Source organism: Tachyglossus aculeatus, chromosome 4 (genome assembly GCF_015852505.1).
Source record: "Tachyglossus aculeatus isolate mTacAcu1 chromosome 4, mTacAcu1.pri, whole genome shotgun sequence".
In the NCBI taxonomy this organism is placed as follows: domain Eukaryota; kingdom Metazoa; phylum Chordata; class Mammalia; order Monotremata; family Tachyglossidae; genus Tachyglossus; species Tachyglossus aculeatus.
In genome coordinates, this window is record NC_052069.1 from 48,837,670 (window position 1) to 48,864,875 (window position 27,206).

General features: G+C 42.7%; 1 protein-coding gene across 1 annotated transcript in view; it reads right to left on the bottom strand.

Annotated features, from left to right (window-relative positions):
* The window catches only part of ARHGAP29 (Rho GTPase activating protein 29), a 123,921-nt gene that overhangs the window by 18,460 nt on the left and 78,255 nt on the right, over positions 1-27,206 (bottom strand). Inside the window, exons 3-13 of the mRNA XM_038745037.1 lie at positions 20,019-20,115; positions 19,614-19,686; positions 12,552-12,612; positions 11,936-12,073; positions 11,623-11,687; positions 10,822-10,932; positions 10,606-10,686; positions 10,235-10,423; positions 7,974-8,111; positions 6,167-6,363; positions 776-945 (exon numbers count right to left, since the gene is read on the bottom strand). Coding sequence (XP_038600965.1) covers positions 776-945; positions 6,167-6,363; positions 7,974-8,111; positions 10,235-10,423; positions 10,606-10,686; positions 10,822-10,932; positions 11,623-11,687; positions 11,936-12,073; positions 12,552-12,612; positions 19,614-19,686; positions 20,019-20,115 — 1,320 coding nt within the window. The remainder of the gene's footprint in view (positions 1-775; positions 946-6,166; positions 6,364-7,973; positions 8,112-10,234; positions 10,424-10,605; positions 10,687-10,821; positions 10,933-11,622; positions 11,688-11,935; positions 12,074-12,551; positions 12,613-19,613; positions 19,687-20,018; positions 20,116-27,206) is intronic.

Sequence of the window (27,206 nt, forward strand, 5' to 3'; positions counted from 1 at the left end):
ATTGTATCCCCCAGTGCTTAGAACAGTGCTTTGTACATAGTAAGTGCTTAACAAATGCCACCATTATTACTGTTATTATTATGTTGGACGCAGTCCCTATCCCACATGGGGCTCACATTCCAAGTCCAAGGACTTAACCCCCAATTTAGAGATGAGGTAATTGAGGCATAGAGAAGTGAAGTGACTTGCCCAAGGTCACAGAGCAGGCAAGTGGAAAAGCCGGAAATAAAATCCTGGTCCTCTGTCTCCCAAGACTGGGGTCTTTCCGCTAGAACCACACTGCTTCCCCTGAAGTCCTCCTTTCCTGGACTAAAGCCAGTGAAGGCACACGGAGGCCAAAAGAAAAAAAAATAATATATATATAAAAGCAGGAAGAGAGAGGGGGGCCTACCTTGCTGGCTCCACAATAAAAATTAACCCGGTAGGAGCCATATGCATTTGTGTAGCAGGATTTGTCCTTGAGAGCGAACTCTGAATTGGGGCAATCACTTGGTCTTTTCAGCCATATTTACACAAGGGGATAGGATGGATCTCTCTCTCTCACACACACACTTACACACAACACACATACACACACAGACACTCACATCACGAAGGACCAGCCCTATTAGTTTTAACGAACAGACCAGAACTTCCTAAAGCAGACTGCAAACTCTTGGGCAGGGAACTTTATTACCAGGTTCTGTTGAACTGCGCTCTCCCAAGAGCTTAGTACAGTGATCTGTACCCAGTCAGTGTTCAATAAATACCATTGATTGATGGATGAAAACACTACCTGGGATATCCATGCTGCTACAAGACCTCTTCTCTCCAATCTTTCCAGAACGTCGACGAATTGGGCTCCCAATAACCTCTAAGGGCTGAGATGGGCAGTCACCAGAGCCCTGAGATAGGTTTCCATGGGAGGTGTGGGTACTGTTTGTCAACCGCCGAGTTAAAAAAAGCCTAAGAAAAAGATACAGCATGTCAATAGACGGGACACCCTATTATTTCATTTTACATTCCCCCTGGGCCCCCAAAAGTAGCGCAAGCAAACACACTTCAAATACAACCATGGACATTTCAGTGTTCCACATTAAAGCCAACCAGGTTAACCATGGTAAGCAATTTTTAAAGGACTTGTAATTTGGATGGGAATTCCTTCACATTATAAATAAGGATTAGCCGAGTTATACTCATTAGGTCAATGATCTTTACATTTTTTTCAATGAAGGAACTCCATGATTTTTCTAATTAAAAAAATATTATTCAATAATATTGGAGCACCAACCATAGGCAGAGCAATCAACTAAGCATTTGAGTACAACACATTGCAAGACATAATCCCTAGCCTCAAGGAGTTTACAATCCTCTAGACTGTGAGCTCACTGTGGGCGGGGAATGTGTCTGTTTGTTGTTATACTGTACTCTCCCAAGCACTTAAGTACAGTGCTTTGCACACAGGAAGAGCTAGATAAATGACAGACTGAATTTAGCAGAGAGGCAAAAAATTATTTGGATATGAGGAAAAAGAGAACGAAAATATGGATTGCTGAATAAATAAATGCTTAAGAAGTAGAGGATGACAAGCTGCACGGCCTGGTGGAAAAAGCACGGAACTGGGAGCCAAAGGACCTGAGTTCTAATCCCAGCTTGACCATTTTCCTGCTGTGTGGCCTTGGGCAAGTCACTTAGCTTCTCTGTGCCCCAATTTCCTCAACTGCAAAATGGGGACTCAAAACCTGTTCTCCCTCCTACTTAAGAGCCCCATGTGTGACAGGGACTGTGCCCACCCTGATTAACTTGTAGCATGGCTCAGTGGAAAGAGCCGGGGCTTTGGAGTCAGAGGTCATGGGTTCAAATCCCGGCTCTGCCACTTGTCAGCTGTGTGATTTCGGTCAAGTCACTTAACTTCTCTGTGCCTCAGTTACCTCATCTGGAAAATGGGGGTTAAGACTGTGAGCCCCACGTGGGACAACCTGATCACCTTGTAACCTCCCCAGGGGTTAGAACGGTGTTTTGCACATAGTAAGCGCTTAATAAATGCCATCATTATTATTATTGTATCTACCCCATGCTTACAGCACTGCTCACCGCATAGTAAGCACTTAATTAGCATAAAAAATCAATATGTACATAAGTGTTAAAGGGTGGTGATGAGGGTGTGAGCAGAACTGAGCTGGTACTGGCAGGATGTGTGACCCAGGGAAAAGAAAATGAACCAGGGAAGGCTCCTAGAGAAGGTGGGATTTCAGAAGCGTTTTGAAGATGGGGAAGAGCTGTGGTCGGCACATTTTCATTCATTTATTCATTCAGTCGCATTTATTGAGCGCTTACTGTGTGCACAGCACTATACTAAGCACTTGGGAAGTACAATTCAGCAACAAATAAAGACAATCCCTGCCCACAACAGGCTCACGGTCTAGAAGGGGGGAGATTGACATCAAAACAAGTAAACAGGCATCAGTAGCATCGTTATAAATAAATGGAATTATAGATATATATATACATCATTAATAAAATAAATAGAACGATAATTATAAATAGGTACAAGTGCTGTGGGTGGAGAGGGGGGTTCAGCAAAGGGGTGATTGGGAGGGGAGGGGGAGCAGAGGAAACAGGGGTTTAGTCTGGGAAGGCCTCCTGGAGGAAGTGAGCTTTCAGTAGGGCTTTGAAGGGGAAGTGTGCTTGTTTGGTGGATTTGAGGAGGGAGGGCATTCCAGGCCAGAGGAAGGATGTGGGCCAGGAGTCAACAGCGGGACAGGTCAGGAGGAAGCTCAGTGAGAAGGTTAAGGGCACCAGAGTGCGGGCTGGGCTGGAGAAGGAGAGAAGGGAGGAGAGGTAAGAAGGGGCAAGGTGATGGAGAGCTCTGAAGCCAATAGTGAGGAGTTTTTGCTTGATACGGAGGTTGATAGGCAACTACTGGTGAGGATTGCCCAGTAGTTCTGGTGCCATGCCCAGAATGCTTCTGTAGAAAGATAATGGGGAGAAAGACATATACATTAGGGTCCAGAAGTGGGAGAGGTGAGCAGGAGGCACAATGAAGGGAGTTACCAGGAGTAGGAAGGGGGTGATCAAAGGTGGCAGAGGTCAGAGAGGTGGAATTGGGCAGAATAGGGACCATGGACTGGGACTATATTGGACTATATGGAGGGCTGTTTCAGTGGAGCCAAATCCTGGTGGTAGTGGTCTTCCCCTATTGCGGGGTGTCCTGAACCTGTAAACTCCCTCTAGACTGGCAGCTCATTATGGGCAGGGAGTGTGCCTACCAACTTTTATACTGGACTCTCCCAAGGGAGGAAGAGAGCTAGTTTGGTGGATGTGAGGAGGGAGGGCATTCCAGACCAGGGGAAGGACGTGGGCCAGGGGTCGACGGCGGGACAGGCGAGAACGAGGCACGGTGAGGAGGTTAGCAGAGGCAGAGGAGTGGAGGGTGCGGGCTGGGCTGTTGCAACTATCAAGTATTTAAAACAGTGCTTTGTGCTCAGCAGGTGTCCAATAAGTACAGTGGAGCACTTTAAAGCCGACTGTAAGGAGTTTCTGTTGAATGTGGAGATGGATGGATGACCACCGGATGATCTTGAGGAGATGGGGGGCCAAGTCCCCTGCCCTTTCCATTAGGGCCACTCAGCTTCTTTACGGGCAACCGAGTTGTGATGATGCCACAACAAGGACATCGAATAATACGCTCATTAAAATTGGCTCCTGGGAGGCATGCTATTGATACATGGGTTTTAGGAGCAAGCACTGAGCCCGAATGAACCTGGTCTTTGGCATTCTACTGTTGTTCAGTTTTAGGAATTTTAAGAGTTTTACGATATGTCAAAAATGAACATCAATGAGACAAAGAAAAAAAAATCAAGTAATCATTAAAACTTGCTGCCAAGAGCAAGGCAGTAAATATTTGAAAGGCAATGCTCAAATTTCCCAATATTTTTTTCTCTACTAGAATTTATGAATTAATGTTCATCGATTTAAGGAAGTACTGCAATGCCCAACTCCAAAGTTCTGCAAACCCAATTTTGACCCCTGAAAAGGAGGAAATTTTAGAGACAAAAACTGGGAATCCCAGTTTTATCTTTGAATTTCCTGGATTTAATTGGCTCAAGTCTGGCTGACTCAGTATTTTCCTTTTGTCTTTCTGTTTCCTGTCAGAAGCAGAATGACATTTTTCTGGAGGACTACAATATAGTATATAATCTAATAAACTGGAATAAATACTGTCTGTGGGACCTTGGGCAAGTCACCTCACTTCTCTGTGCCTCAGTTACCTTATCTGCAAAATGGGGATTACAACTGTAAACTTTATGTGGGACCAGGACTGACTCTAACGTTATTTCCTTGTATCTACCCCAGCGCTTAGAACACTGCCTGGCACATGGTAAGCGCTTAGCAAATACCACAAAAAAATACTGGCTCTAAAATGTGAAGATAAGAAGAAGAATAATGGCATTTCTTAAGTGCTTGCTGTGTGCTCAGGATGTTCTAAACATTGACGCTAATCATTCTTTTGAAAAAGCATATTTATGCAACAAATGAGAGTAGATCTTTTCCAGGGCTTCCAACACCACCCACTTAACAATTCAGGAATGCAGGATACATAAAAAGGACTCGTTTCATTCACAGACTTTATGCAGAGTGTCTTAAAAGTGGGCATTTTAAATTACACCCCTACACATTCCAAAAGCATTTGATTACACTACACTGCAATTTCATGCCGTTATCAACCAAATTTACATATTTGGTGAGTTTAAGACAGAGGACTGTTCCCTAATGATAGTTTAATTCATTCCTCATGCTGCCTTTTCATTCATTCAGTGGTATTTATTGAGCGCTTACTGTGTGCACAGCACCGTACTAAGCACTTGGGAAGTACAAGTTGGCAACATATAGAGATGGTCCCTACCCAACAGTGGGCTCACAGTCTAGAAGGGGGAGACACACAACAAAACAAAACATTTACAGAAGCAGCGTGGCTCAGTGGAAAGGGCCCAGGCTTTGGAGTCAGAGGTCGTGGGTTCAAATCCCGGCTCTGCCACTTGTCAGCTCTGTGACTTTGGGCAAGTTACTTAACTTCTCTGGGCCTCAGTTACCTCATCTGTAAAATGGAGATGAAGACTGTGAGCCCCACGTGGGACAACCTGATCACCTGGTAACCTCTCCAGCGCTTAGAACAGTGCTTTGCACATAGTAAGCACTTAATAAATGCTATCATTATTATTATATGGACAGGTGTCGAGTCGTCAGAACAAACAAAATTAAAGCTAAATGCCTTGAGATTAGTCCTTTAGTGAACAAATTAAAAATTCCCAAGTACTTTGTAGAGAAGATATTTGAAATGGGAGCCATTGCCACTACTGGTTCATTCCACTTGACTATACTTGACTTTTGAACTCCTGATAATTAAGAGGAAAGTTTGATGCAAACGGAAAAGCTCAGTAGAGTGAACATACAATAAAATGATATAGAAAACAAAGAATTACCACATGACCACAAAGGGTCAATGGTATTTGTTGAGTGTTTACTGTGTGCACAGGCACTGTTCTAAGCACTGGGATCGTGGCTCAGTGGAAAGAGCCTGGGCTTTGGAATCAGAGGTCATGGGTTCAAATCCGGCTCAGCCAACTGTCAGCTGTGTGACTTTGGGCAAGTCACTTAATTTCTCTGGGCCTCAGTTACCTCATCCGAAAAATGGGGATTAAGACTGTGAGCCCCCGAGGGACAACCTGATCACCTTGTAGCCTCCCCAGCGCTTAGAACAGTGCTTTGCACCTAGTAAGCGCTTAATAAATGCCATTTAAAAATAAATACGACTGAATGAATTGAATGAAATCAGAAAAGACCAAAGTTAGCTTCCTGAGCAGTCTTGAAATACTTCACTTTCATTCAATCAATCGTATTTATTGAGCGCTTACGGTGTGCAGAGCATTGCACTAAGTGCTAGGGAAGTACAAATCAGTAACATAGAGACGGTCCCTACCCAACAACGGGCTCACAGTCTAGAAGGGGGAGACAGTCAACAAAACATGTAGATAGGTGTCAAAACCGTCATAATAAATAGAATTATAGCTATATGCACATCATTAACAAAATAAATAGAGTAGTAAGTATGCAAAAGTAAAATAAATAGAGTAATAAATCTGTACAAATATATACAAGTGCTGTGGGGCAGGGAAGGTGGTCTCACCCATCAACTTGGGAATTCTGGGCTTCAAATAAACTTGTTTCGATAGGACCGTCTTCCTGAAGGGCACGCTTTGCCTTCACAAATTCCGCATACTGCCGCCCTGGCTCGTATAACTTGGCATTCTCACAGAGTGACTGGTAGTTGACTGGTAAAGACACGACTTGGGCATGGTGCATCTGGAACAGGTTCACCGCCACCTGTTATCAAACAAAGTGAAGTGAAAAGAAGAACTGAGACCACTGAGCAAGCCAGTCTTGAAGTGCTAAGCTCACCATGTTTTGCTTTAAGGCAACATCACAGACAACAAGGAAAAAAAAACCCAAACTCCCTTCAAAACAAGGCTCGCTGAAGGACGTGCTTGGACAAATCTCTGCTTTATATAGAATGCGGAAAATGTACGTTGTCCACATGTGTAAATCAAAACCCGACTTTTCATTCTAAGAGCTGGCGACTTTTCCTCTCTCGATTTCTCCCCTCCCCCATCAGTTACAACCCAGTTTTTTAGAAGATCAATCAATTGTATTTATTGAGCGCTTACTGTGTGCAGAGCACTGTACTAAGTGCTTAGCACTGTACTAAGGAGTACTAAGGAGAAGATATTCCTTTTACTTCAGGAAGAACCTCGTCCAAGACACTTAGCAGAGAACAAGGGACTGTGCAGAGAAAAGCAGCGTGGCTCAGTGGAAAGAGCCCAGGCTTGGGAGTCAGAGGTCGTGGGTTCTAATCCCGGCTCTGCCACTTGTCAGCTGTGTGACTTTGGGCAAGTCACTTTGCTTTTCTGTGCCTCAGTTACCTCATCTGTAAAATGGAGATTAAGATTGTGAGCCTCACGTGGGACAACCTGATCACCTTGTATCCCCCCAGCACTTAGAACAGTGCTTTGCACATAGTAAGCGCTTAACAAATACCATTATTATTATTGTTGTTGCTATTACTGCTTCTTTGGAGCAGGCTTTCCAACAAAGTTTACACGATGAAAATCTACAGCTCAAAATTTCTCCATGGCTTTGCTACCACAAAGACCTCTTCTCTTCTGTGCGTAGGAAAATGATAACTGAAGGACTGAATGTTTTATTACCTTACTTTTTTCAAATTGTATTTGTTGAATGCTTACCACGTGCCGGGCACCGTATTAAGCACTGGGGTAGATAAGACCTAATCAGGTTGGACACAGTCCACGTCCTACATGGGGCTCACAATCTTAATCCCAATTTTACAGCTGAGTTAACTGTGGCCCAGAGAAGCTAAGTAACTTGCCCAAGGTCACATGGCAGACAATTGGCAGAGCGGGGATTAGAACCCAGGTCCTTCTGACTCTAGCTTTTACTTCAATTCAATGTTTAGGACAAGGACCTTATTTTTCAGAGTCTTTTGTGATGAGGAGATGATTTGGGGGCATTACCATTTTGCAATAGCAGTATGGTTTCTGAATTCCATAGTTTCTTTAAATCCAATAGGAATGCAAGCCGGAAAGTTCAAGAGTCCCGGGAACAGCACCGATTGTACCCAATTTGAAGGCGACAGAGACCAATGGGAAAAGCAGGGCTCCGCAAATGATGCCCAAGGCAAAGTACAGCAGTAACACATAGTTCCAAACTTGCAAAGAGGGCAAGGATGATAAATCTCTGCAACTACACCCTAATTCATCAAAACTGAACATTCTGCAGCAGCAGAGATCAAATTTTTCTTAGTCTTCATGTTATTCTTCTTAGAGATAAGAAAATTAAAGAGCCATCCACCCACTCTTAAGTACACAGGTTAAAAATGGTCCCTGGCGTTCAGAGAGGTGTTTGAAAGAAATCCTTACGGCTTTAAGGGTAAGATCACACTGGAAAACCAGCTCCCTGAGTTGGGCTAAAATTTCACTTTTGGTATTTTCCAGATCATTTCGCTTTTCTTCCACATCTGCCATGCTGGTTTTGTAGTGTTCATTTGCTTCTTCAACCTGTAGACAAGCAGAATACATGGCAAATAGAAGAGAAGAGAACAATGATAGAGCCTTTTCTAACAATATACTAGATATTCACTAAGACATATTTCGCAGGCAAATTCTGCTAGATAGATGGTACATTTCTGGAAGGCAGGGACCATGTTGCTTTACCCTACATGAATAATAATAATAATCATCATTGTGGTATTTGTTAAGTGCCTACTCTGTGCCAGGCACTGTACCAAGTGCTGGGGTACGTACGAGATAATCGGGTTGGACATAGTCCCTATCTTACATAGGGCTCCCAATATCAATATCTATTTTACAGATGAAGAAACTGAGGCACAGAGAAGTTAACCCAAGCAGGAGCAAGCAGCAGACAGGTGGGCAGAGCAGACAAGTGGTCCTTCTGACTCCTGGGCCCATAGTCTATAGTACACCATGCTGTACTATACTCTACCAAGCTCTAGTACAAGAGAAGCAGCGTGGCTCAGTGGAAAGAGCACGGGCTCTGGAGTCAGAGGTCATGGGTTCAAATCCCAGCTCCACCAATTGTCAGCTGTGTGACTCTGGACAAGTCACTTTACTTCTCTGGGCCTCAGTTACCTCATCTGTAAAATGGGGATTAAGACTGTGAGCCCCCCGTGGGACAACCTGATCACCCTGTAACCTTCCCAGCTCTTAGAACAGTGCTTTGCACATAGTAAGCGCTTAATAAATTCCATCATTATTATTATTATATTTGTTCTGCACATCATAAGTGCTCAATAAATGCCACTGATTGACTGAAATTGTAGAAACATGTTCACTCGCATACCAATGCCCGCAAAACATACAAACTGTCACCCGCTGTTGGGTAGGGACCGTCTCTATATGTTGCCAACTTGTACTTCCCTAGCTTAGTACACTGCTCTGCACACAGTAAGCACTCAATAAATACGACAATGAATAAATGAATGAATAAGATCTGAATCCATTTTAGGAAAAATCTTCTGCTTTGGATTTGAACTGCCACATTCACAGTCACAGCTGCCTTGAAAGTAAATTTCCTGAAACACTCCTTTCAAATAATCCCAAGCACTACACTACAGCACTGGGGTAGATACAAGATAATCAAGCTTCACATAGGGCTCGTAGTCTAAGTAGGAGGGAGAACAGGTATTGAATCCCCATTTCGCAGATGAGGGACCCGAGGCACAGAGAATCAATCAATCAATCAATCGTATTTATTGAGCACTTACTGTGTGCAGAGCACGCTTGGGAAGTACAAGTTGGCAACATATAGAGACAGTCCCTACCCAACAGTGGGCTCACAGTCTAAAAGACAAGTGACTTGCCCAAGGTCACATGGCAGACAAGTGGTAGTCCCTGAATTAGAACCCAGGTCCTCTGACTCCCAAGTCCATACTGTTTCCCTTAGACCTCGTTGCTTCTGTGTGTTTCAATAACACTGTCTCTGGACCCTCTTAGATCCCTGGCCTTGGGGTCAAAAGATCCTGTGTTCTAATCCCGATCTCTGTCACTTTCCTGCTGTGGGACCTAGGGCAAATCACTTCACTTCTCTGTGCCTCAGTTATCTAACCCCAGCCTCTGTCACTTTCCTGCTGTGGGACCTATGGCAAATCACTTCGCTTCTCTGTGCCTCAGTTATCTAATCCCAGCCTCTGTCACTTCCCTGCTGTGGGACCTAGGGCAAATCACTTCACTTCTCTGTGCCTCAGTTATCTCATCTGCAAAATGTGGGTTTGGGACTTTAAGCCCCATATGGGACAGGGACTGCATCCAACTCGGTTTGCTTGTCTCCACCCCAGCGCTCAGTACGGTTCCTGGCACACAGTAAGAGCTTAAATACCACTATTACTATTATTATTAATCAATCAATCGATCGTATTTACTGAGCGCTTACTGCGTGCAGAGCACTGTACTAAGTGCTTGGGGAGCACAAGTTGGCAACATATAGAGACAGTCCCTACCCAACAGTGGGCTCACAGTCTAAAAGGGGGAGACAGAGAACAAAACCAAACATACTAACAAAATAAAACTACTTGACCGAGAAAACAGGCAAATTTAGAAGCTTTTTGCATTCAATTGCACTGGGGCTAGTTTTGACTTCAAAACCACAGGGGTAAACGTCTTACTTTCTGGAGAGCCTCCTCTTCTAGCCTTCGTTTCTTCTCAACCTGTTTACTGGCATCTTTCATTAGTCCTCCACTTGAACTCAGGCGTTCCTCCCCAGCACGGACAGTGGAAGATTTTGCCTTTTCATACTCGTCTTGTCGCTGTATACATAGCTGCTTGGCTTTTTTAAGTGCTGTCTCTGTCTCTTGCTGTCAAGAAAAGCACACTGTTGAACTACTGCCCGGCAATGGAGAAAAACACGCTAACTCATATGATAAAATAGGTCAAAAGAATACGATTGAGCAGTAAAGGTTCAGGACAGGCAAGTGAATGTCAAGACACCGCAAGGGCACTATGTACTATAAACGTAATATTCCTTTAAGACACGAACCATTTTCTTTTGCTCTCGCTGCCAAGTCTCTTTGATTTCTTTCCTTTGCTTATCCAATTCGTTTTTTCTTCCGATGAGAGGCTACAAAAAAAAAAAAAGGATGGCGGGGTGACAAGGAGAGAGTCTCTTTCAATAAAATCAATATAAATAGCTTGGTAACTAATGAAACAGAATATTGACGCAAACTGCTCCAGAGGTGGACTTTTTTTTTTTTACCTGCACAAATTTGTTGGCTTGGAGAGCGACAGCTGTTTGCTGCAAAAGTTGACTGTTTTCAACATCGTTATTAAAAGCATTTATGAAGAGTGCCCGGAATGGCATAAATTCCTAGGGTTTAAAAATGAGAGTCAGAACAGAAATGGAACCAGGGAGCTTTCCAGAGCTGTCATCCTAGCTACCCTTTACCTATGTTCCAGGATAAAAAAAAAATCTGTTTGCTAAATGAAAACATCTTACTTTATATTTAGTGGTCACATAACTGAATATTTTTTTAAACACCTCTCCATTCAATTTTAATCTCATATTCACTTTATATTTCTTCATTCATTCAATCATATTTATTGAGCGCTGACTGTGTGCAGTGCACTATATTACGTGCTTGGGAAAGTATGATATAAGACTAACAGACCAACTTCCTGACCAAAATGAGCTTACAGTCTAGAAGGGGGAGACAGACATGAAATAAATAACTAAATTACGGACATGTACATAAGTGTTGTGGGGCTGGTAGGGGGGGATGAATAGAGGGAGCAGGTCAGGGTGATTGGAAGGGAGAGGGAGAAGAGGGAAAGGAGGGAAATCAGGGAAGGCCTCTTGGAGGAGATGTGCCTTCAATAAGGCTTTGAAGCTGGAGAGAATAATCACTTGCAATAACTGATTCTCTTCAGGTTTGGCACCAAATCACTTAATCCTCTCTGGATGCTCTAGTTTTTACTCAAACGGCGAATGTACTCCAAGATCGAATCTACACCAAGATCTGGTGTTACGAAAATCCCGTCGAGTTCATAATAGGCTTACCTGGAGCCCAATGATTGCTTTAGTTGTCTCAGCCATTTTGGCAATGTTTTTAGCACATTCCAATTCTGCGGGGGGGGAAAAAATTTGGAATTTTGCATATTATAATCAACACCCACCCATCCAGCAACCCTCTGCTAGAAATAGGACCGGCCACACCATTTTGTAGGATAGCTGAGTTATAAGCAGCGACCAGTGTTCAATAGGAGAATAACTAATTTACAAATCACATTATGGGCAGCCTGTCACAGGAGCCTCATAACAGATTCGAGTCCCTTACGACAAAGCTGATTAAGGGCCCCAAAGAGGCACTCACCTAGGCTGAGCTTTTTTTCCACCCATGCAACTATATCCTTGGTATATTTTGACCAAGCCTTAGCGTATGACAGAGCCAGTTCAACACCATCATCATTCCTTAGAAGCATGCTATCGAGCTCCCTGGGCTGAAGATGTCCTGAAAATAAACACAGAAAATGCGAAGTCAATCTTCAACAGGGCCAAAGACTGCCAGAAAAGCCAGAATTTGCCCTCCCGATGAGGGGAAAAGCTCTGACCTTGAGATGTTCTCTAATTCCAGTTGACTCTAAATAGAAGTGACAGGGTTTTTAAGAAAAAGTTAAAGGGTCACAGTTTAGGCTCAAACCGTCAAATGGCTAGAATGTTGAGTTCGTTTTCTTCTTTTCTTTATCTTTCATCCACTCCCTCCTTTAATAAATATTTCTCTAATCCCCAAAGGAACCAGTCAGGATCAGTCTAATTGATAACACTTCCAATACCTTACTGTTGCATGTGTTAACAAAAATGCTGTACTTTAAAATGATTATTTACTTTTCTGGGTCAAAGACAAACTCGAAAAGTAACACAAACACACGCTAAGTCTAAACTCTTATTGAGCGGGGCATGTATAAAATGAGACACCGATTGCCACAAACCTTGAACGTCATCTTTTTCATGGAGCGATCCCACTGATTCCACAGAAATATTTTCAAAAGACTGGCAAAGTAAAAAAAAAAAGTGATATATTGGAACAGAAGAGTAAAACTGCAACTGACTATAACTATGAAAAGAATTTGGATTACATTCACTTCAGGGATTTTTCTTCTTACCTAATCTGTCATTTTGACATTGTAAAAGATTCAGTGAGAATCTAGTCATGCCTAAGAATTTCAAGCATCTAAAACCCACTGGCTCTGAAAGGAATGTTTAAATACTATTCGAGAGCCTTTCTGGACAACCAACATTTACAGCGGCAATATTCCAGGACTTGGGGTGAACAGTTTGTTTAAAGCGAGTCATTAGGGTTTACCACAGCCTAGACTTTTGAGACTGTTCATTTAAGAAACCTATATACTTCACAACTTTTAAAAAGGTCTGTCCACTAAGTCGTGGAAGAACTCCAGATAAAACAAGGATAGGTCTACCTTCCTCTTTCACCTCTCCCCCTTTTCATGCTATTCACATAACTTTGGTATTTCTCTGAAAACCTAGAAAGCCATACCGTGAGACCTTAAGTGGATTTTCAGCCTAAGGGGTTCATATGTAGAAGATCACTTCTCCCTGAATTGAGCTTTCCCCCTCATTAATTAGGATTGCATCATTAAACGGTTTTCCTCTTATCTCCTTCAGCCCCACCCGCACTGCCCTTTGGAAATCGGTTCTTCCAGAGAAAATGAAAAAAATATCTACAAGGAAAATACGCTGTGGTGCAAAAAACGGGAAAACTAAAAGGGGCCTAAATCAGGGAATCATCTGTTGGAAAGAAATGAAGGGCTGAGAGGAGTTTCAAGGAAATTGATTCCTACCTCTAAACTGAATTAGGCCAATTCTTTTTCTGAAAAGTTACTGTCTGGGCTTAAATGGTTGTCAATTGTCCCCAGAGAGGATACTGCATGTATTGTTACAATCCCTAATGGAACAGAGGTTGTGTAAGAAGAGGCACAAAAATCGGGATCTTTAGCTGCCAGAAAGAATTTTAGTCATTTCAGGATCTTTTAGACTTTGAATTTGTTGTCAGTTGACACAGGTTGAATATCAATCAATCAATCAATCGTATTTATTGAGCGCTTACTGTGTGAAGAGCACCGTACTAAGTGCTTGGGAAGCACAAGTTGGCAACGTATCATCATCATCAATCGTATTTATTGAGCGCTTACTGTGTGCAGAGCACTGTACTAAGCGCTTGGGAAGTACAAGTTGGCAACATATAGAGACAGTCCCTACCCGACAGTGGAATCACAATCTAGACGGGGGAGACAGAGAACAAAACCAAACATATATAACACTAATGCTTCACCTGCCTCCAAAAAAGTGATGCCCATCATTTTTCATTTGGAAGGAATTCCGACTGGGCTAAACTCATTTCGAATCCACAGTCGGTACTTATAATTGCGCAGACCCAACCACTGCCAACCACTGAAATAGATTTCAACGAAGTGTTTTTCTAGCTGCAATTTTAAGACTATCACCAGGTAAAAGCGAATTCCTTTCCGAGATAACAAGCGGGCTATTATTCCTGGAGATCCAGGTGGCTGGGGCCAGCTGAGCCCCAGGCGGCACCTTAATCATCAGCCTCATGTCCGTCCGGGAGGCGCCCACCAGCAGGCATGGCTCCACCTGGCCAGGGTGAGAAAGCAGCGCCAGCGGGCCGCACAATGTTTAGCACAATGTTTAGATCGTTGAGGGGCTGTGGTGGTGGTGACCTGTCCTCCCCATCTGTGGCAGGAGTGGGTGAGGACCCTGAAACTCTACTGCTTTTGACATAAAGCTCCTTTACTATCATGGCCGTGTCAGTTTTTACCACTAGCATGGCCCACTGGAAAGAGCCCAGTCAGAGGACGTGGGTTCTAATTCCGGCTCTGCCACTTGGCTGCTGGGTGACCTTGGGCAAATCACTTAATTTCTCTTTGCCTCAATTTCCTCATCTGTAAGATGGGGATTAAGAATGTGAGCTCGATGTGGGACAAATGATAATAATAATAATAATGATGGCATTTGTTAAGCGCTTACTATGTGCAAAGCACTGTTCTAAGCGCTGGGGAGGGGAAACAAGGTAATGAGGTTGTCCCATGTGGGGCACACAGTCTTAATCCCCATTTTACAGATGAGGTAACTGAGGCTCAGAGAAGTTAAGTGACTTACCCAAGGTCACACAGCAGACACGTGGTGGAGCCGGGATTCGAACCTATGATCTCTGACTCCAAAGCCCGTGCTCTTTCCACTGAGCCACGCTGCTTCTCCAAATGATGATGATGATGGTATTTGTTAAGCGCTTACTATGTGCAAAGCACTGTTCTAAGCGCTGGGGGGATACAAGGAGATCAGGTTGTCCCACGTGGGGCTCACAATCTTAATCCCCATTTTACAGATGAGGTAACTGAGGCACAGAGAAGTGAAGTGACTTGCCCAAAGTCACACAGCTGACAATTGGCGGAGCCGGGATTTGAACTCATGAACTCTGACTCCAAAGCCCGCGTCTCTTTCTGCTGAGCCACGCTTCCGAATTGTACTTTCCAAGTGCTGAGAACAGTGCTCTGCGCACAGTAAGCGCTCAATAAATACAACTGAATGAATGACAGGAATTGTATCCAACCTGTTTATCTTTGTATCTACCCCAGTGCCTGGCATACTGTAAGTGTTTAACAAACACTACAATTATTATTATTATAATTATTACTATTATTATTTGGCCACTCTTTTTTAAAGACTGTTCCCACCTGCCCTGTTCCTCTTCCTCCTTAAACTGTGGTCCTCTTGGAAGTCAGGCACAGAGTCTAATTCTCATCCTTATGTTTTCCCCAGTGTCCAGCTCAGGGGTCTGCTCCCAATAGAAGCTCAATAAATGCGTGAAGCAGCATGGCCTAATGAATAGAGCATAGGCCTCGAAGTCCGAAGGACCTGGGTTCTAATCCTGACACTGCCACTCATCTGCTGGGTGACCTTGGGAAAGACACTTCACTTATCCGGGCCCCAGTGACCTCATCTGTAAAACTGTAAACCCCATGTGGGACATGAACTGTGTCCAACCTGAGTAATTTGTACCCAACCCAGCATTTAGTACAGTGCCTGGCAAAGAGCAAGCATTCAATACCATTAAAAATATAAGAAAAACATTTAAAGATGAATGAGCATACAGTAGGGTTCAAATCACGGCTCTGCCAACTGTCAGCTGTGTGACTTCGGGCAAGTCACTTCGCTTCTCTGTGCCTCAGTTCCCTGATCTGTAAAATGGGGATTGACTGTGAGCTCCCCATGGGACAACCTGATCACTTTGTATCCCCCCAGCGCTTAGAACAGTGTTTTGCACATAGTAAGCGCTTAATAAATGCCACTATTATCATTATTATTATTAGGAACGTGTCTGCTAACTCTGTCGTATTGAGCTTAGTACAGTGCTCTACATATCACAGTAAGCACTCAATAAATACCACTGATTGATTAATAGATGGATGATACTGTGGTAAACCTGGGGTAAACACAACCAAGCTGGGCAGCATTTTTTCCTTACTCTGCAAATGTAGTCTGAGAAAAAAAATCTTGTTCCTTAAAAGTTTCCATTTCTTCTTAAATTCCAGATTTACCCAAAACATAACATGCTTCATTTCTTTTCACACACAGTTGGACTCTTGTGCAGCGTTACCCCTAAGAGGGGAGAATAAAGCTAGGACATATGGCACTAGTGCCCTCCCTTTTTTTACACCTGAAGCTATCTGGAATCTGGAAGGCACTTTTTCTAGTACCTCTACTGATAATGGATTGTCACGCCTCCGTTTTGCCTCACATGACAAATTTGCCTTTACTTCCACCCTAGGTAGTTTTTCTTTTTACCTTTCTCAGGAAGGAAGCAATGTCCCTTACCTCGGATTGGACTGATTTTCCCGATGAGAAGACGGGATCGATAGCTAACCTCTCCTCCCAACAAAAGGAGGCTGTGAAAATAAAATACCTCCCGAGAAGCACTTAAATCAGGATCCTCTTCTCTGAGGAATTCAGACACAAGGTATTATTTCCACTGTCGTCTACTCTCAAACTGCTGAAACAGTGTGGCCCAGTGGAAAGAGCACGGCCCAAGAGTCAGAGGACTTGGGCTCTAATTCCAGCTCCTCCTCCACTCGGCTGGGTGATATTGAACAAGTCGCTTAATCAATCAATCAATCGTATTTATTGAGCGCTTACTGTGTGCAGAGCACTGTACTAAGCGCTTGGGAAGTACAAGTTGGCAACATATAGAGACAGTCCCTACCCAACAGTGGGCTCACAGTCTAAAAGGGGGAGACAGAGAACAAAACCAAACATACTAACAAAATGAAATAAATAGAATAGACGCACAAGTAAAATAAATAAATAAATAAATAAATAGAGTAATAAATATGTACAAACATATATACATATATACAGGTGCTGTGGGGAAGGGAAGGAGGTAAGATGGGGGGGATGGAGAGGGGGACTTAACTTCTCCATGCTTCGTTCCTTCATCTGAAAATGGGAATTCAATGCCTGTCCTCCCTCCAACTGTGTGTGGGACCCAATTAACTTTCATCTACAGTGCTTGGCCCATAGTAAGTGCTTAACAAACACTACAATTATTATTAAACTATCAGTTCCACTTTTCAATCATTTTCCTACAGATGACTGAAAACTTGAGTCTCATCTTCACCTTCAGCTCTAGAAGTACACTCAAGATTCACAAAGGATCCACCTCTTACATTTCAGAACAGAGAAGAATAATGGCACGGAACGGCAAAATTTAAAAACGGGAAGGGGAGAAGTGAAAGAGGTAGCAATCTCAGTCCCAAAAGTGAGGACCTCAGAAGAGCATTACAAATGGAGCTATATTCTCCCCCTACTCCCCCTCCCCATCCCCCCGCCCTACCTCCCTCCCCTCCCCACAGCACCTGTATATATGTATATACGTTTGTACATATTTATTACTCTATTTTACTTGTACATATTTATTCTATTTATTTTATTTGGTTTATATGTTTTGTTTTGTTGTCTGTCTCCCCCTTCTAGACTGTGAGCCCGCTGTTGGGTAGGGATCATCTCTATATGTTGTTAACTTGTACTTCCCAAGCACTCAATACAGTGCTCTGCACACAGTAAGCGCTCAATAAATACGATTGAATGAATATACAAAATGAATAATAATAATTATGGTACTTGCTAAGTGCTTTCTATGTTCCAAGCACTGTTCTAAGCGCTGGGGGAGACACAAGTTAATCAGGTAGGACACAGTCCCAGCCCCACATGGGGCTCACAGTCTTAATTTCCATTTTACAGACGAGGTAACTGAGGCCCAGAGAAGTGACTTGCCCAAAGTCACGCAGCAGACAAATGGCAGTGCCGGGATTAGAACCCTGGTCTTTCTGATTCCCAGGCCTGTGCTCTACCCACTAGGCTACGATGCTCTTAACTCTAAATGACACTAATATACCAATCGGAGGCCGTGTTCTGAAGATGATTTCAATGAACACATGGGCAAAGAATGCCAGGACATCAACCCATCACTTTCTGTTCTCTCCAACTCCATTCAGCTCTGCGGCCTTTTGGTTTTACAAGGCTGCTGTTCAATCAATCAATCAATCAATCAATCGTATTTATTGAGCGCTTACTATGTGCAGAGCACTATACTAAGCGCTTGGGAAGTTCAATGGTCTTGATTGTTTCCTCTGAGGCCACCGCTTCAAAATTAGGATCTACGGCTGACATCCTAACCGGTTTAATCATGGTAACTTCACTCCTCTTTTCTAGGAGTGTGACCACAACAACTTGGCTTCAATCGGTCAGATTTTGGATTCTCACGGCCACAAAACTATTATAACAGATCAGACTTATGAGGAGCGGCATGGAGGAGCGGATAGGGCACGGGCCGGCGAGTCAGAAGATCATGGGTTCTAATCCTGGCTCCGCCACTTGTCTGCTGTGCGGACTTGGGTGGATTTAGAGAAGCAGCGTGGCTCAGTGGAAAGACCCCGGGTTTGGGAGTCAGAGGTCATGGGTTCTAATCCCGGCTCCGCCACTTGTCAGCTGTGTGGCTTTGGGCAAGTCACTTAACTTCTCCGAGCCTCAGTTACCTCATCTGTAAAATGGGGATTAAGACTGTGAGCCCCATGTGGGATGACAGGATTAGCTTGTATCCCCCCCCCCCAGTGCTTAGAACAGTGCTTGGCACTTAGTAAGCGCTTAACAAAAACCATCATCATTATTAAGTCACTTCCCTTCTCTGTGCCTCAGTTACCTCATCAGTAAAATGGCAATGAAGACCGTGAGCCCTATGCAGGACAGGGACTGTGTCCAACCTGATTTGTTTGTATCCACCCCAGTGCTTAGTACAGTGCCTGGCACACTGTAAGTGCCAAACAAATGCCATTATTATCTCTTCTTTCCTTCTATAACAAGAACAGTAACAACAATAATGGTAAGTTAATTAACTGCTTATTAAGGCCAGACCACTGTACTAGCACTGGAATAAGTACAAGATAATCTGATCGGGCACAATCCCTAAAAATATACCCTAAAAAACAGTAAGAATGTTTCCTCTCTTCTCTACAACTCAGAGCAGTCCAGGAAGCACGGATATCTTCCCCTTTCCAAATTAAAAGGATTTCTTTAAGCCCTTTGCATTTTACAGTAGAAAGGTAACTGCTGTGCTCTGTAGTAGAATGTGCACATAAATGACTCAGATCAATCAATCAATCAATCGTATTTATTGAGCGCTTACTATGTGCAGAGCACTGTACTAAGCGCTGTACTCAGATCTTATGTAGCTATGTGAAAGAGTACAATTAAAATATCACTCAAGGCAAACTGCAAAGCACCATTGTCTAACTGACCCTGCATACACTATCTGGCTTTGCAGATAATGAATTACTGAGATCAATAGGTAAACACTCTAATAGGATTATTTCGGAAGAATGAGAGGTGGAAACATTAAGTTGAAAAATTGAGTATTTAAATATCAGACTCCCTTTTCCACCAAATGAATGAAGGCAGCCTACCCGACTTCTCCGAGAGACAGGAAGTTCCAAGGACGAACCATTGTCTACATCTCCCATAAGGAAGTCTGATACACTGTCACAAAAAAAAAAGACAAAAACCGCTATGTAATTTCATTATTTCATGCGTACTGCATTCATCGGCATCCTAGCACAAAAATGCAAATCGAAGATGGAACATAAATCAATCAACAGAGGCCCCAAAAGCTGTTGGTTTTCACTAACACCTTGGGGAAAATATTTGTTTGCAATCAATTATAGTGACAAATCTGAACCTGTAATGACAGCAGAGGATTACTATCTGTGTTATTTACTGCTTTGCTTTCTATTAATTTAATTCTACTAAAAAGCTGGAAAGACCATACAGTGTCACTCAGCTCCGGCCAAAGTACAACCTTCTCTACTCACACGTTGCCAAAGGTGAATGCCAATGTTTCAATAGCAGAAAATATTTCACCGAAGAGGTCTCTCTTGTTTTCTTCATTCACCTCTTTGAAGTTCACAGCTGTGGGAATGGGAGAGGTGACAATGAATAAGGGAGGAAATCCTTGCACATACAAAGGAAGATCAATTTTACCCCTTAAAAAAAATGCCACTAGTCCCATGACGAAGCATTAAGAGACTCGGGGTCATTGTATCCAGGCCTGCAAAATGACCAATTGAAATGCTTCTTTGTTAGGGAAAAAAGGACATTCAAACACACAAACACACACACACTTATCCAAAAGGCCTTCCACAACTAACCCCCCATTTCCTCTTCTCCCACTCCCTTCTGCATCTCCCTTGCACTTGAATTTTCACCCTTTATTCAACCCTCTCTCAGCCTCAAAGCACTTACGTAAATATCTGAAATTTTATTTATTAATGTTAATGTCTGTCTCCCACTCTAGGCTGTATGCTTATTGTGGGCAGGGAAGGTGACTACCTACTCTGTTATATTGGACTCTCCCAAGCTCTTAGTACAGTGCTCTGCAAACAGCAAGTGCTCGATAAATACCATTAACTGACTGCTTGATATATTCTTACACAGAAATTTCTCTCTCCCAACACCAGAGCTCTGGATACTGTGGGGAGAAAAAGCAGTGGATCACAGTTCCACATTTTAAAAATGCTTAGCTAACCCATGCACAGTCTTAATGATTTCAGGTCCAGACCTTTGGGCCTTGCCTGATTTGCCTGGCTGCCTCAGGTCAAAACACAGTCTATTCCACACATGACAGTTTTGGATTAGTCATTTTACAAAGCCCTGTATTTAGCCTGGAAAATGGCTGATGATGGAAAATTTCATTTTTCATCAGTTGATCAAAAATAATGCTTCAGATTGGAAATACATGTTTTGCTTTTTGGGAGAAAATATTTTGGTTAACTGCAAATCGCAGGTTAAATCCATCACTGTCTTACATTTTTCCTTTGTTAAAAATGATGGCTCCCTAGAGCCCTGGCTTCCCCCATAAAGTGAAAAGTGAGTCATCTCTCTTAAAACTCCATTCATAGTCACCAGTTGTTGTTTTTTTAAATGATGATATCCCCCCAATCTCTTTACCATCACTCTATACTTGGTCTTTCACTTTTTCTTTTAATGTCGGCATTTCATCTATGGAGTGAGATGGAGAAGAAAGAGGATGTATGATTTGGGAAGTCTTCATTAACTTTGGAAGAGAGTATTCTAGCCTAAAGTACACACATCCCTACTCCCACCCCCATTTTAGCTGTATGGGATTGAGCACAACTGTGAATTTTAAAGTGACTGGGCATAATGAGTGGAAAGCTTGTTTTCCTAGAGGCCTTCTCTCTCCTGCTCCTTTGGAGGCCCACCTGATCTGGGCTAGGTGTGGATCTACCTGGAGGCAGGATGACGCTGGAAGTCTGTCCCGGCTGCACTTCCAGCATTCCCGGTTTCCAGTAAGTAGCAAACTACAGGTCCCATTCCAATCTGGGTGGAATCAGGATGATTCCAAATCTTTGGGTCCACCTGAAAATGGTGGTAAACTCCTGGTTCAGCCATGAAATTTTCCTGGCCTGCTTTGACTCCTCTACACCAGGGAAGACCCAAAGTGGGGGCACTTTCCAACCTACCTTTTCCACCTTATCCCTTCCACCCCACCTCTGCCATCCCCAGACTGGCTTCCAGGGATCAAGTCAATCAATCAATCAATTGTATTTATTGAGCGCTTACTGTGTGCAGAGCACTGTACTAAGCGCTTGGGAAGTACAAGTTGGCAACATATAGAGACGGTCCCTACCCAACAGTGGGCTCACAGTCTAAAAGGGGGAGACAGAGAACAAAACCAAACATACTAACAAAATAAAATAAATAGAATAGATATGTGCAAGTAAAATAAATAAATAGAGTAATAAATATGTACAAACATATATACATATATACAGGTGCTGTGGGGAAGGGAGGGAGGTAGTATGGGGGGATGGAGAGGGGGACGAGGGGGAGAGGAAGTCCTTAAGTGGAGGCTAATAGCTCTTCAATTTCTTATTTTCTATCATTATTATTATTATTATTATCACTGTTAAGTGCTTACAACGTGCTAGGCACTGTACTAAGTGCTGGGAAGCAGCGTGGCATACTGGATAGAGCACGGGACTGGGAGTCGGAAGGTCATGGGTTCTGCCACTTGTCTGCTGGGTGACCTTGGGCAAGTCATTTCACTTCTCTTCGCCTCAGTTACCCCATCTGTAAAATGGGTATTGAGACTGTGTGCCCTACGTGGGACAGGGACTGTGTCCAACCCAATTGGCTTGTATCCACCCCTCCGCTTATCATAGTGTCTGACACATACTATGCATTTAATAAATGCCAAAATTATTATTACTATTATGCAAGGTAATTGGGTTGGATGCGGTCCTTGCCCCACAGGGTTCCCAGATGAGGTAACTGAGGCACAGAGAAGTGAAGTGACTAGTCCAAGGTCACACAGCGGACAAGTGGCAGAGCTGGGATTAGAACCCAGGTCTTTCTGACTTTCATGCTCTATTCACTAGGCCACTCCGCTTGGCACACCTTTTCTCCCTTCACTATCCAACAGCAACACAGACCCAGAGAACATTCCATTTTTTTTTTTCAAGTGCACACTGCCCCCAGGAAAAGTCGTACAGTTGGTGTCTTTTTTAGGGACATCTTACAAATTGAAGTAAAGAATGAGAACAAGTTAGCAGGCATTAAAGAAAATACAAATATCAGCATTATAAGTAAAGTTACAAGATGGTGTGGAGGTCCAGAAATAAATGCCATTGGTTCTCCCACTACACCCTCCATGGTACTGCATTGGCAAGCAAATTTCATACTTGTGGCCCTGAAGTTAGAGACACATGCCCATTTCCAAGGTGTGTTCTCAGGAAGTTGCCAAAGCCTGGTTTACCAAAGGCACTATTTGTCCGTAAACACCCTTGTCCCTCAAAACCAACAAAAAATGTTCCCTCCACACAGACCGCAGATGTGTTCCCAGAAATGAGATGAGTAATTAGTGGATTGATTTGGAGTCCGTCAAAAGACTGTTTTCTGACGGCTCAAAATAACTTGACAAAGTGAAGAGCCTCGATATCTCTCATGCCATACTGCTAATATTTTGTCAGACTGCATTTCCTGCTTGGAATTGGCGTCACACGGAATATACAATTTACCATCCAAATGAATGGAACACAAGTTTTTTTTTTAAATAGGTTTACTATTTTAAAAACATAAAGATAATATAGCAAGGGCTTTGAAAGACTCCATTTTCCCATTCAACATCCACAGGAAGATGATCCATTTCCTGTATGTAAACCTACATCTTCAGACAGACAAGAAGGCAACTCACTAATTCTAATGTTTCAGACTTAGAAAAATATCCTTTATGCCCCACTGACTAGGCTTTGAAAGGCTTTTGAAAGTTAATCTGATTTTCTAAATGAAAGAAATTACAACTCAGATGAATCTTCCTCCCCATTTTTTAATATCCTAGAATATTTTTGGGGAAAATGTCTAAGCGATCCAAGTATTCCATTGGATCTGTCTCCAGCCAACTGTCTAAAATAACAGATTTCCCATTTATGCCTCTTTATATAGTTAATGGTCTGTGATTAGTCCTTGAAAGTAGAAAATAATACATTGTACAAGCTATATAATTAGAATAAATTCAACGTCTTCAATGAAATGAAGTGAATCAGCATCTCATTCATCCTACACAAAATTTTCCTAATGAGTTCATATAGCTGAGATCCTAACTTCACAAACACCAACGTCCTGCTGGGTGCCTAAACGCTTTAATGGGTAACTAAAGCAAAGAAACTATAGTCAGAGACCTTGTTAGACTTCCTCTGTGAAAGGAAAAGTTTTCATCCCTAAATTAACACAAGCCCAAACCATTAAATCCAGTCCTCCCTTTACATGGTTAAAATAAAACAGGGCAAAAATTAAGCAAGCAAATTTAAAAATCAGATTCCAAACTACATTCTGGTTGGTCCAAAATAATGGAGTGTCACTAACCAATACTATAAACAGTAGGCTTGAAGAAGGGTGCCGGCCATATTTAGCTGAAGTTACTTCAACTGAAGCAATACTGCAGCTACTCTTCACCGGGAGTACAAATTAATTTATGACAGGATGAATTAATTTAAGAGTTTTGTTCTCTGCAATTAAATTATGCAACTGAGAGTTTTGAATGTAGCAAAACCAAAGCCTGTAAACAAATTATAGAGCAATTACAAGTGGATTTATCAGTGGCAGAAACCCTTTGAACCATTTCAGAATGGTAAACATGCCAATTTTCATTTTCTCCCACTACCGGCTACAAACATGTGACTCAGAGGAGTGCTGATTAATCCGAGGCAGAGGGATTTTAAAAGTCTGTTAAAAGTCTGAAAACACACAGATCACTGCTAATTGGATTCACTTACCATATAGGATCTTGGGAAGCCATTAGTCAAAAATCTTCAGCAAATGGAGATTATTTTTTAAATAAATACTGCCCCAAATGAAAACGGGTCTGCACTGAAACAGCCTTCCTGTCTGTCGCAGGAAGACTTTTCCTGGGCTGGATCAGGGCTTTAAAATGTTAAAAACCAACCAGAAAATTCTTTCTCTTTTGAACTTCATCCCAGGGAGGTAAAAAAACAAAAAAACATGGCAGTAATGACAAAAAAGTTAGGGTAGCCATGGAAAAAAATAGATACTTCTTTACCTCCCGGATAAAACGTATCTACAAAGCAGCTGGGAAGAGACCATTTTCTTCATGTCTGTTTCTGGAATGTGGATGTTCATAACATCCACTCTAAGCATGCACACTCTTTCCCCAGGACATCCTGACTGTACACAATAGCCACTGACAACAATGAACTTTCCAAGCATGGAAACTGTACTATGTATAGCCATAAATTTCCCTATCAAAATGAAATTTGATGGCACTTGTAAACAGTCGCTCTTGAAAGCCAATACGGATACTACGCTATTTTAAAAAAAGTCAGAATGTGCAATTGTAGTTTTCTGTACTATTGAAAAGATTATTATCTGGTTGGGCTCCTTCTTGGAGTCTGAAATGAATAACTTCAGCACAGAGCAATGGACCAGCAATTTGCAGTACAGATTTGGGACTTGTAAACAGTCACTCTTGAAAGCCAATACGGATACTACGCTATTTTAAAAAAAGTCAGAATGTGCAATTGTAGTTTTCTGTACTATTGAAAAGACTATTATCTGGTTGGGCTCCTTCTTGGAGTCTGAAATGAATAACTTCAGCACAGAGCAATGTACCAGCAATTTGCAGTACAGATTTGGGACTTGTAAACAGTCACTCTTGAAAGCCAATACGGATACTACGCTATTTTAAAAAAAGTCAGAATGTGCAATTGTAGTTTTCTGTACTATTGAAAAGATTATTATCTGGTTGGGCTCCTTCTTGGAGTCTGAAATGAATAACTTCAGCACAGGGCAATGGACAAGCAATTTGCAGTAGAGATTTGGGAAGCGTTCGGTGGCAAACGCTCAGCCTTGAAATCAATCAATCAATCGTATTTATTGAGCGCTTACTGTGTGCAGAGCACTGTACTAAGCACTTGGGAAGTACAAGTCGGCAACACATAGAGACAGTCCCTACCCAACAGCGGGCTCACAGTCTAGAAGGAGAAAAAAAAAATAACTAAAGCAGAAGCTCAGTTCTTCCTGATCAACCATTACCAAATGAATTGCCTGGCTACAGTGTTTGTTTTACTGGTATTTGTTAAGCGCTTACTATGTGCAAAGCACTGCGGTAGGCACAAAACAATGAAGTTAGACACAATCCACATCTCAGTATTCATTTAATTGTATTTACTGAGTGCCCATTGTGTGCTAAGCACTGTACTAAGCGCTTGGGAGAGTACAGTACAACAATAAACAGACATATTCCCTGCCCACAACAAGCTTAGGGTCTTTATCCCCATTTTACAGACGAGGTAAGTGAGGCATAGTGAATCAATCAACCGTATTTATTACGAATTTACAGTGTGCGGAACACTGTACTGTAACGGCTTGGGAAAAGTACAATACAACAAAAGCAGCGGGGCTCAGTTGAAAGAGCACGGGCTTTGGAGTTAGAGGTCATGGGTTCAAATCCCGGCTCCGCCAATTGTCAGCTCTGTGACTTTGGGCAAGTCACTTCATTTCTCTGTGCCTCAGTTACCTCATCTGTAAAATGGGGATTAAGACTGTGAGCACCTCCTGTGTGACAACCTGATCACCTTGTAACCTCTCCAGCGCTTAGTACAGTGCTTTGTACATAGTAAGTGCTTAATAAATGCCATTATTATTATTAGAACAGTGCTTTGCACATAGTAAGCACTTAATAAACACCATCATCAGCATCAACAAAAAAGAGTGACAGTCTCTAACCACAATGAGCTCATGATCTAGGAGTGAAGTGACTTGCCCAAGGTCACGCAGCAGACAAGTGGCAGAGTCGGATTTAGAACCCAAGTCCTTCTTACTCCCAGGCTCGTGATCCATCCACTGGGCCACACTCCGGGAGACTTCCTAAAATCACTGTCCACACTTCTTTGACGTTACAAGGAATAACCAACGACCCTCTGCGCCTAAGTGGTTTTTAAAGCCTAAGTTTAGAGAAGTGCTTTGCACATAGTAAGTGCTTAACAAATACCAAATTATTATTATTATTTAGAGCACCAAGAACAAGAGCGCCCCTTCCAGACTGTGAGCCCGTTGGGTAGGGATTGTCTGTTTGTTGCCAAATTGTACTTTCCAACCGCTTAGTACAGTGCTCTGCACAAAGTAATTGCCCAATAAATAATAATAATAATGATGGCATTTGTTAAGCACTTACTATGTGCCAAGCACTGTTCTAAGCACTGGTGTAGATACAAGGTAATCAGATTGTCCCACTTGGGGCTCACAGTCTCAATCCCCATTTTACAGATGAGGTAACTGAGGCACAGAGAAGTGGCTTGCCCAAGGTCACACAGCAGACGAGTGGCGGAGGTGGGATTAAAACCCACGTCCTCTGATTTCTAAGCCCGGGCTCTTGTCACTAAGCCACGCTGCTTTTCTACGATACGATATAATTGATTGATTGATTGATTGATTGATGATTGAATGAAGGAAGGAACAAACAGCAT